This window comes from Halichoerus grypus, chromosome 14 (assembly GCF_964656455.1).
Source record: "Halichoerus grypus chromosome 14, mHalGry1.hap1.1, whole genome shotgun sequence".
NCBI lineage: Eukaryota > Metazoa > Chordata > Mammalia > Carnivora > Phocidae > Halichoerus > Halichoerus grypus.
The window spans coordinates 10806553-10818255 of NC_135725.1; the positions used below are offsets into that span (position 1 = coordinate 10806553).

General features: G+C 38.3%; 1 protein-coding gene across 6 annotated transcripts in view; it reads left to right on the top strand.

Annotated features, from left to right (window-relative positions):
- LOC118535522 (zinc-regulated GTPase metalloprotein activator 1C) overlaps positions 1 to 7825 on the top strand; it is a 53052-nt gene extending 45227 nt beyond the window's left edge. For 3 of the 6 annotated variants that reach the window (XM_036091837.2, XM_036091835.2, XM_036091838.2), the window contains 4 exons: positions 4233 to 4301; positions 4399 to 4464; positions 7008 to 7137; positions 7510 to 7825. In XM_036091837.2, coding sequence (XP_035947730.2) covers positions 4233 to 4301; positions 4399 to 4464; positions 7008 to 7137; positions 7510 to 7616 — 372 coding nt within the window. In that variant the 3' untranslated portion in view covers positions 7617 to 7825. Of the gene's footprint in view, positions 1 to 4232; positions 4302 to 4398; positions 4465 to 6981; positions 7138 to 7509 lie in introns of all 6 variants that reach the window. The other 3 variants (XR_004917226.2, XR_013443934.1, XM_078062159.1) reach the window with 3 other exon arrangements.
- The last annotated feature ends 3878 nt before the right edge of the window (positions 7826 to 11703 follow it).

Consider the following 11703-nt stretch of genomic DNA (forward strand, 5'->3'; position numbering starts at 1 on the left):
GGTATCGTGCACATACCCCTCTCATGGCATTTATCATGCCTTATAATGTGGGTTGAAACGCTTTTTCCTTGTAGTAGTCTGTATACTCCTTAAGTGTAGATTCCTCAATGCTTTGCACAGGGCATGGTATGTGGTGGCTGCTCAGTGAGTATTTGTTAAAAGAATGAAAGCTATGATTCCCAAATGGGGAACATCAGAGTCACTTGTGGAACTTTCTAAAAAATATTGGATGCTCAGTAGTCCCCCCACCTCATATCTCCAGGAGTGGGGCTTGGGTATGTGCAAATTAATGTGTATGTACATTTTTAACATTTTATTATGGAAATTTGCAAAGATACACAAAAGTACAGAGAATAGCAAAAGGAACCCAGTTGCAATGGCTGTCAACATTTTGCTGATTTTATTTCCTCTGTGTTCCCAATATTTCTTTTGCTGTAGTATTTTTTAAACAGAAAATTTCAAAAATACATAAAAGTAGAATAGTATAATAAAACTGCAAGTGCCCATTACCCTTGCTGGAGTGTATTAACAGAAATCCCAGGCAGTGTGTCATTTCACCAGTAAATAGGGCATGTCTTTTTTTTTTTTTTTAAGGCTCTACAGGAGATTCTGATGCACTTTCCTGCTTTAGGTATATAAGAAAGGGTAGAATATAATATTGCAGACAAAGGGCTATGGGATTCAGGGGAATGATGGTCTCCTTCGGTTTAGTGGGTCTATCTTCATGAAAGATACTTTTTTTTAATGTACAGTAAAGCATACAGGTTTTTAGCATACAAGTCAATGTGTCTTTACATATATTTGTGCCTGTGTATCAGTCCATCTGCACACATGGACACATATCTCTGTAATCCTCTCTTAGATCCAGATACAGAAGATTTCCAAAATCGTTAAGAGAGTTCCTTTGCGTCTCTCTCCAGTTAGCAACAGTCTTTGCAAAGATGCAACTGCTATTCTGAGTAAGACTTCAAAATGTAGCCTTAAACTAGGAGGTTTTTGTTTGACTGGAAGAAGTAAGGGAAAGAGCAGTCCAGATGTTTAAAAGTGGGAAAGTGAGAATGCTCTAGAAGAGGAAGACTGTAAGTGTAGAAATCTTGGTGGATGCTTGGTATTTGACTCCTAAGCTAGGGTGTTGTGCTTCAATGCGCGGGGGCAAGCAGAACTCACGCGGTGCTGTCCCGCGGTGTCAGGTGCGCTGGGTCGTAGCTGACGGCAGGAGACCAAGCAGGAAGATAGCCTGTGACAAGGCCCTGGACTGTGTGGGTGGTTGGGGGAATGGAAATGGGATAAATCGAGGGCTGATTCACAGGTAGACTTGCCGGAGTAGCCTTACTGACGGTTGCTGGGGCAGTAAGACAGGGGAACTGATGGGAAGCAGACCTGATTGACTGGAGGGACCTAGGCGTAGAGAAACCTGGAAGAAACACTGATTTGCAGAGGAATGCTGGACTTCCAGCTTCTTACTTGGTGGCAGGATATCCAGTAGAGATGACTCGGGAGGAGCTTCACATTTGGGGTTGAGCATATTAATGGGCTCAGTTTTCCAGATGAAGAAAACATGCAGAAGTTATTGCTATTAGATATTGTTTGCCAAAGAGTAGAACACCCAGGGGAATAACCTGGGAGGTGGACAAAAAAACAGACCAGAAAACTAAAATTTTGGAGTTATTCCTAAATTTTATTTTAGGGGCAGTACCTTATTTTACTTTCATTTTCTGAATGATTGCTTCGGTTTTCTGCTGCTTTCTGTGTCTGGGAAAAGGAGAGTTAATTTTAGATTCAAAACAAAAACTGGCAAAAAAAAATACTGACATAGGTAATATGTAGGGCGTAGTAGGTATGTTATTAAAGTTTTATCCCTGAATCATCTGTAATGCAGCTATCTTTCATGGATTCCTTGTTACCTCCCTATAAGGAGGACCCAGGGTTGGAAGGTGAGAAGGTGAGAAAACCCAAATGGCACTCTGAATAGTTTATTAAATTAGGAATTATGAGTTGTGACCCTTGTCCTCTCCACTGGGAATTTGCGGATTTCATCTTTAAGGTATTGTCTACTGCGAGAAGAGTTGATTGGTACAGAAAAACATCTAGTTCTAAAATGTTTATCTCACTCCTTGAGCCCCTTGATGCATTGTCGTAATTTTTAAAACCCTTTTTATCTCATTTTGGAGTTAATTGTACCCCTTAAAAATATTGTCATATCCGTAACCTGCTGAAAGCAACAGTCATTCCCAGTAAAAATTCTTTAAGCTAGAATAAAACACTATTGAGTTCCATGTTGAGGCCTTTCCAATATTAAAAGCCAAGGTATCCAACTTGAATAAAATACATTTTAAGCAGTTTTGAAGGTTGAATTGCTACTGTCTTTTGAAAATGACAAATTATGTTTCATTTAGCAACCTTTTTGCTATGTATTTTGATATGGATTCTTAGGTATTATTTATAGTGATTGCTTTAAGGGGAAAAGAAAGCTTTATTTTTTTTTTTTTAAGAAAACTGTCTAAATGCAGTAAAACAAATAGTTTAAAGTGTGTTTATTTAGATTTAAAAATAAGTACTTTAAAAAATCTATGGTAAACACATGTGATCTACCCTCTTGACACATTTTTAAGTGTATAGTCCAATATCACCAGCTGATATTGTCTGCGTACTATTGTATAGCACATCTCTAGACCTTTTTCATCTTGCATGACTGAAACTATATTCATTGAACCGCAGCTCCCCATTTCCCTCACCTCCCAGCCAGGCAGCCACTATTCTGCTTTCTATTTCTGTAGGTTTGACCACTTAGATACCTCATATAAGTGGAATCATGCAGTATTTGTCCTTCTGTGACCAGCTTATTTCACTTAGCATGATGTCCCCAAGGCTCATCCGTGTTGTGGCATGTGGCAGAATTCCTTTTTTTTTTAAAGGTGAATAATGGTTCATCAACATACCACATTTTTATACTATACTATTATACTACATTTTCTTTGTCCATTCATCTGTTAGTGTTATGTTGTTTCATCTCTTGGCTATTGTGACAGAATAAGTACTTTTAAAAATCTGACATTTTAAAGTCAATTTTAGTTGGCTTTCATGTCTCATATTTAGTAAGAAAGTGCTTTTTGCTTTTCCCATTACCAGCAACAGTGGAGACTAAATATGAGTATATTTTGTCCTTAGATTGGTCTTTAGTACTTACCTTTAGCGATCCTCTATGTTTGGATAAAAAACAATTTGGTCTTTTCATATTTTCTGCTCTAAGCCTGTGTGCTTTTCCATTGGTGAATAAAATTGCTGTTAATAAATGCAGTTGCAGGAAATGATGCAAAGCCATGCTTTACTATGTTTTTTTCTTCCTGTTTTAAAGCTTGGCTTGAGCATCTTATCCTAATTATCCAAGGTGGGATTTGTGTTTTCATCATCTTACGCTTAGCCCTTGTGTATTTTCATCATTAGGTTGAAATTTTGGTTACAGGAGCAAATGGAGCTTTGGATTTTAGTTATGTGACCAGCTACAGGAAATCTTGAGCTTCTGGTTCCTTAGAGTGGACAGTGAATGATTTATCAGGAGCAGGAGGAAAAATAAATCTCAGAGTTAACATTCTAAATGATGTCAACCTTCTCAAACCAAGAGGGACATTATACTATCATTCTCATCTCCAGATATTCTTCTCCTTTGGCACATACATGGTCAGAGATAAACTGAATTTTTCCTTTATATTTTTCCCAGAGAACAGAATTACACTTTCACATTTGAGTTTTACTCCTGGCTCTGAGTAGTTTATTTTTTCTGAGCCTTATTCCCCCCATTTATAAAAGGGAAATAATTCTCTTTATTCCACAGGATTGTTGTCACGAGTAACTGAAAAGATGAAATGAAGTGACCCAGGCAAGAGTACCTGGCTTGGTACATAGTTGGTACACTGTAGAGATTACCTTCCCACTCAGTGCTGAGAGTCCTGGAAAGGATGAATTAAACCTTGAGTATCCTTCATGAAAGTTTCTCTGTTTAAATACTAACCCACTGATCATCTCTGTGGAATACAGAAAATGGAATTGCTGCTCCCAGAACTCAGCAAGATAGTGAAAAAGATAGACCCAATATAGTTGTCAGGCAGCGTACATGTTCATTTATTTTTTTTTGTCTTAAAATATACTGACATTACTATAAAATATACCGACGTCCTAAAAATACACCATTACTATAAAGAAAATCGTGATTGATTATCTGTCTTGATTTATAGAGCATTATTACGGTGACATTTGAAGTACGAGGAAATGCAAAGGAAGAAAGTCTGAATGTATTTATTCAGGTGAATGCAGTATTTGGTAATGATTTACCACCTGTTGTGTTACTTGGTTGTTGCCGGCGGCGATGGTTGGTCTTACTGAATATGTCGCTTGATACAGAATCTTCTGTGGGAGAAGAGCGTGCGAAACAAGGATGACGACTGCATGGAGGTCATACGGCTCAAGGTGCGGACTAGGGTCTACACTTCAGTACTTTGGGACAGAGGCCCTTTCCTTTCTTGACTGTGACAGAAAACCTTATTTGGTTTTAAATACAAGCGCTGGTTTTAGTACAAATAACTTCTGTCTGATTTCATTTTTTTTTTCTCATTTCCATTGCTGTGAAAAGAAGCTTTGGAAATCACTGCGTAAAGCGTGATTTATTGGCATAGCTTCATTTGCAGCTAAAACAACCTGTGTGCTTTGAAACCTCATCCCTTGTTCTCTCTTCCCAAGTGTTCCGAGCAGTTAACCTGGCTAATGAGCTTGACTCGCTGGAACTCTCCTTTCCTTGGCACACAGCTTGGTCAGTTAGGGAAAACTGAATGAATGTCTTTTTTTTTTTTTTTAAGGGAATGGTGGGGAGGGGTAGAGGGAGACGGAGACAGAGAATGCCCAGTGCAAGCCCCACATGGGGCTCCATCTCACAACCCTGAAGTGAAATCAAGCGTCAGACGCTTAACTGAGTGGACCACCCAGGCATCTTTTTGTGTTTAATTTTCCAAGAGAGCTTCATTAACAGAGAAATCACATTAGAAATCTTGCTGCAGCTAAACCTGTGTTGCTTGGCGCATTTAGCAGACACTAAACAGTTATACTATAAACAGTTACAGAAGACTAGAGAAGAATTCTTGCTCTGTATTTGGAAACCCATTCATGTTACGTGGCATTTGGGTATTTATGTCACGGAAGGTGTTTTTTCCAGGGAGCAGTGGTTCTAGTTGTGTGCTTAACCAATCAGCAGTCATTTGTCTACTCCTGTGTTTCCAGAAGTGTGCATAAAGTTTTTATTATTACTATTTGGTATTTTTACTGTTAGTAACTAAATTTTCCAGTTAGCAGCTGACTTCCTGGGGTCACTAGAATGACAAAGGTAGAGGCAATCCAGAAACCATTCAGGTTTAGATTTCTTTACTCCCCATGGGGCTCTACCTGGGATTGGCTTCAGAGCAACGTGGGTGAGTCTCAGTCTGTTCCCCAGTCATTCCCACGCAGAGGAACTAAGCGTGATCCTGCTGTGGCTCTCCTGACGCAGCACCATCTACGTTCCATGATCCTAACTGGCAGGGTGTATTTCATTCTGTGACTGCTTTTATCCCCTGCTCCTGAATGCGGGGTGGTCCCTACAAAGCAGACCTTGGGGCATGTATACAATTGCTGCCACTGAGACCTCCACACACAGCTCCGGGGCGCATCCTGCACCAGCCCAGCGTGGATTTTGTCCTCAGGTGCGGGGCGGTTTTTCTGCGGTTGTCTGTCCTCTTTGGTTCTTCTCTTGGCCTTCCTCTCAGCACAGCGACACTTCGAGATCTGGGGCAACACAGCCTTCACCTTCATAGACTTCCTTCTTTTCTGCTACAAAATGTTAGTGTGATAATGATGAACATGTTTAAGATGTTCACTCAGGGAGGCGCCTGGGTGGCTCAGTCAGTTAAGTGTCTGCCTTGGGCTCAGGTCATGATCCCAGGGTCCTGGGATCGAGCCCCACTCTCTGCTCAGTGGGGAGTCTGCTTCTCCCTCTGCCTGCCGCTCCCCTTGTTTGTGCTCTCTCTGTCAAATAAATAAATAAAATCCTTTAAATAAAATAAAATACAACGTTCACTCAGGTAGCAGCTAACACTTCAGATTCTTTATACAAGTAACAGAAAATTGATGTTTAGATAATTCTTTCCAAGGAGTTACTACGTATTAAAATTCAAATTTGAAAAGCAGAAATCAAATCATATTGTACACCTTAAACTAATACAATGCTGTATGTGAATTTTATCAGTAAAACTAGGGAAAAAAAGCAGACAACAGAAGTGGGCAAAGGAAAACAGGAAGAACATACACTTAAATACATAAATATGCCAAAAACACACAAAGCTTATGTAGCAAGAGTGACTATGAGTGGTTTGTCTCTTACTGTTCTGCATTAATTTTATAACAAGTATAACAACATTATTTCAGAGAAATTATTTTATCCCCGGAGGGGCCGGTTTATCAGATAACTTGTTTCTCATTTCTGCAAATCAATAAAAAATGAACTTTATCCAGACAATGTTTCCTTTCCTTTATTCCATCATTCCCTGCACCATTCACAGCAACCCAGTCAGAATTATTGCCCGAGTACTTAAACCTCTCAAGTTTTCCCACTAAAACTGTGAAACAGGTGTAAAATCCTTAAAGTAGAAACATCAGTAGAATTCGATGCATGTTTTATCATTTGGTTGTTTAAATTTTTGGTTGTCATAACACTGAAAGGACATCCTAATACATATATTAATTTTATTGTTAGAAAAAGGGATTATTTAAAAAAGAACATTGTGCACATAAACCTTTTTTAAAAATTGGAGACTTTAGAAACTATTTCTAGAATGCACAAATAACTGGATTTAAGTAATTTTAACAGCATCTTCTTTATGCGTGTGTATTTAAAATGGAATAGGAATAATTCATCCATAGACATTGATGGTCAGTTTCTGCTTTAAATTTGAACTGCAGCTGATTGAACCCTCTCATCTGAGCAGGGGCTGGTGTCGATCAAAGACAAACCAAAACAGGTGATTGTCCAGGGTGTCCACGAGCTCTACGATCTGGAGGAGACTCCACTGAGCTGGAACGATGACACCGAGAGAACAAATCGATTGGTTCTTATTGGTAAGTGACAGTTAAATTTCTAAAATATATATTTGAAAGTGATACAGTATGCTACTTAACCAGTTTTAACCAATCTCAGCCCCTTTTGTCAACCTAACTAAGCTTGTGGTTAATGTATTTGTCTTCATGATGTGATAACATTCATAAGAACTTGTTAGGCATTTTACTCCTCTTCAAATGTAGAAAAGTAATTAAAATGCCAATTTGGTTCTGAGGGACTTAATTAGAAATAGGAAGTTAAGGGAAGGGATCACTGATTACTTAGTTTTTGTAAATTTCTGAAGATTATCAAGTTGTTAATGATTTGGAATTGATAGGCAAACTTACATAATAAGCATCATGTAATCACACCGTATTTTATTCTGTTTGCAGGCAGGAATTTAGATAAGGAGATCCTCAGACAACTATTTATAGCTACTGTGATGGAAACAGAAAAGCGGTGGACAACACATTTCAAAGAAGATCAAGTTTGTCCATAACACTAGAAGCATTTCTTATCCGAGGGACTGGGTGATAAATCGGGATTAAGTTTCCTACTGGGTGTATTTCAAGCATCTATTTTTTGCATTACTTCTGTTGTGAATTCTGGCGTACTTTAAAATAGTGTTTATTTTATGGAACACACAAAATGTAGTAAATAAGTACTTAAAACATTTGACATTCATACAATAAAACAATGTCCTCTAAAGTGTTTTTTGTTTTTTTGGGAGCGAGTGCATGGGAGGTGTGCACGTGGAGGAGGGGCAGAGGGAGAAGGAGAGAGAGAATCCTAAGCAGGCTCCATGCCCAGCATGGAGCCCAGCCAGGGGCTCAATCCCAGGACCCTGAGATCATGACCTGAGCTGAAATCAAGAGTTGGACACTCAACCAACTGAGCCACCCAGGTGTCCAGTTTTTTTTTTTTTAAATAGATGTTTCACAAAAGTATCTGTCAGAACTGGCTTTGAAATTAACATATGCTGAACTTTTTATCCATGGAAGTTATTTATAATCATAATGATAAAACTTAACTTTCACGTTCTTTTTTTCCCTTAGAACTACACTGATTGCATAGATAAAATTTTATTGTTATTAACAAAAAATATTTAAAAACAGTATCACCTGGCGGGGAGCCTGCTTCTCCCTTTCCAGCTCCCCTGTGCTTGTGTTCCCTTTGTCTCTCCCTGTTGAATAAATAAATAAAAGTAAAAACAGTATCATCATTTTTATTAAATGAAATAAAAATCTTGATGTGGCTAGAGACTTATGAGTGGAAGAAATCTGAGTAAAAAATTAAAGCCATCTCCTAGTCAATTCTAAGCTTTCCTGTAGAGTAATGGAACTTCCATTTACTTCATAATATATTTAGATGATTCCAATTTTAGAGCTTTTAATTTTAAGTGGAATTTACTACTGGTATTAAATTCATCATGATTTCTTTGAACTTCTTTAATTTTCAGTATAAGCAAAAAAGTGACAAGGTGCAAAACTTCAGACATAATTGCAGATAACTTAGAATAATTTAACCATCTTTATATCAGTGGTTGGTGTGTAAATGTACAGTGGCTTACTTATCTCCTATTCTTACTAAAGGCCAGGTCAGCATAACTGTATTCAGATTGTAAGAGAAAAGCATTAGATGGGATTTAAAGAAGAGCTTTCCCAAACTAATGATTATTAAATATCAGAAAGCTATCAAAATGCCCTTTGGAATTTTTTTTTCCAGAATTTTAAGTAAAAGAGTTCTCTCTCTGTATCTTGAATGGTTCCAGTGTTTGGAGGCAGGCCGGTTGATTAGATTATCTGTCTCTCGGGGCGCATGGGTGGCTCAGTCAGTTAAGTGTCTGCCTTGGACTCAGGTCATGATCCCAGAGTCCTGGGATTGAGCCCCAGGTCAGGCTTCCTGCTCAGCTGGGAGCCTGCTTTTCCCTCTCCTGCTCCCTCTGCCCTTCCCCCTACTCATGCTCTCTCTCTGTCAATGAATAAATATAATCTTAAAAAAAAAAATTATCTGTCTCCTGCCCTGCATTCTGTCCCTTTTTAAATAAAAGTTCTCTATATTTATCCATTTGCTTCCTGAATCCATTCTTTTAAATTCATGGTTGAGAGAATAAGCTTGCTTGGTGGCAGCAGATTGCCCAATAGAAACTCAGCTGATTTTTGAGTCTGATCTGGGCTTTAGTTCCACTTCTGCTTCTTGGCTGTGTAATCTTGGGCAAAGTATTTTCTCGAAATTGGTTTCTGTTTTTATAAAGTGGATAGTGATAATATCAATCATTCAACGTTGTGAGGATTGAATAGGTTTCTAATGCACCCAACTCAGCTCCTGGCCCACAGCAGAACCTGGATAAATTTTTCTTGTTCCTAATAACTTAAACTTGATTTATTTTATAGTTAATGTTGCCATAATCATACTCCGTAATGTTCTTTGGCAAACAATAAGTATCTAGATACATCTATTCTAGGCCATGAGAAAGAGCTTACTTTAATTGTCCTGTTGTGGGAGAAATGTTTGAAGTAATATTAATATATACTCTTAAAAGTCTGTCTTTATCAAACTCACAAATATTTGTTTTTTTTTTTTAATGTATTAATCTTGGGCGCCTGGGTGGCTCAGTTGTTAAGCGTCTGCCTTCGGCTCGGGTCATGATCCCAGGGTCCTGGGATCGAGTCCCACATCGGGCTCCCTGCTCGGTGGGAAGCCTGCTTCTCCCTCTCCCACTCCCCCTGCTTGTGTTCCTGCTCTCGCTATCTCTCTCTCTCTCAAATAAATAAATAAATAATTTAAAAATAAAATAAAATAAAATGTATTAATCTTTAAATATTTTTTATCACATAAGTATTGACTGAATACATTTGTGTTGTAAAAATGCAAACATTGCAGATGAAGTCAGTCTCCCCTGACCTTTCTCCTTCTGTCATGTCACTCCTTGGGGGTAAGCAATGTTGTCAGCTTCAGTCACACACATGGCTTATGTTGTCGCCCAAAGTGAATTATTCTTCAGTGATTAGAACCATAATTTAAGCTGCTTCCTCAGGAGATTTAGAAGCTTGTTATAAATATCCTCAAGGAAAGGTTTTATTTTTATAATGTGTGTGTTTTTATTTTATTTACTTATTTATTTTAAGATTTTATTTATTTATTTGAGAGAGAGAGAATGAGAGATAGCACGAGAGGGAAGAGGGTCAGAGGGAGAAGCAGACTCCCTGCTGAGCAGGGAGCCCGATGTGGGACTCGATCCCGGAACTCCAGGATAATGACCTGAGCCGAAGGCAGTCGCTTAACGAACTGAGCCACCCAGGCGCCCTATAATGTGTGTGTTTTAAATAAAATATTCCTTATATATTGTAATGCAGTTTGCTTTTAAAAAATTATTTATTTATTTTACAGAGAGAGAGAGTGCACCTGGTGGGGGGAGGAGCAGAGGGAGAGGGATAAGCAGACTCCCAAGCTCAGCGCAGAGCCCGAAGTGGGGCTCTGTCCCAAGACCCTGAGATCATGACCTGAGCCGAAATGCTTAACTGACTGAGCCACCCAGGTGCCCCTTCACTGTTTTAATTTAGATTTTACACTGTATTTTTATGTTGCTTATATGTTCTTTTAAAGATGTGTTGTCCTGTTCTTCATTCTTATTTTTCCCCAAATGAAGTATTTTTCCATGATCAGAATCATTATTGGTTTAATCCGCACTTTAGAGGACTTGGGAACTTGCCATAGATATCCTGGAAAGAATATTTTTTTATAATGCAAATCACTGAATAATGTGGGCTGTTATTCTGCTAACTATAGAAAATTTGAAGGGTATTGATGGTGATGATCAAGGTTGAGGCATAGTTCATCTAAAATTCTATAGTTTACTGAGTAATATAGGATAGATTACTAAATCTCTCTGAGCCTTTGCTTCCTTATTCATAAGATGGAGATAAAATGCAAATCTCTCTCTGTTGTTCCAGGGATGAAATTTAAAGCACCCTGAATACAGAGTCTCAGTGCATGTGAATTCTCTTTTTATAGCAAGATTTGATTTAAAAAAAATTCAAGCTTTCTGCATACCTTCCTAAAGCAAATAGTTCTTTTTCTAGGCTTTTCCCAGCTTTTGGTATAAGGGGCAAGAACACTGGTTCTGAGTGCAAGAAAGCTGTAGGAAGGGGTCAGCACAGGGTGTGAGGGAAGACCAGGTGCCTAAAAGAGTCTATAATTATTAGCTCATGCCATCTGAAGGAAGTTAATCGGCAAAATAACGCTAAGAAGCTTTTAAGCACTTAGGAGCTTGGTTGCTTGCTACAAATTGAGTAATAGTCTTCTTTGGATTACCAGTGTAGGTGAGAAAACTATTTTTAGATTGCTTTGAAAAGACTATTCCAGTGTTAGAAATGCCATACATTGTGGAAGTGATGTTGAAAGAAACAAATTCTGCCTTCATAGACTAGCAACTTGCCCTTCCTACTTCGATAGGAAAGAAAGATATGCTAGATTTTTCTTTGTCAATTAGTCTTAATACTAGAATCAACTTTAACTGCTGATGACCACATTGCCTTTAATTTTCAGAGTGAAATGGAAAGAAACCAGACAACGTCATTGTTTTC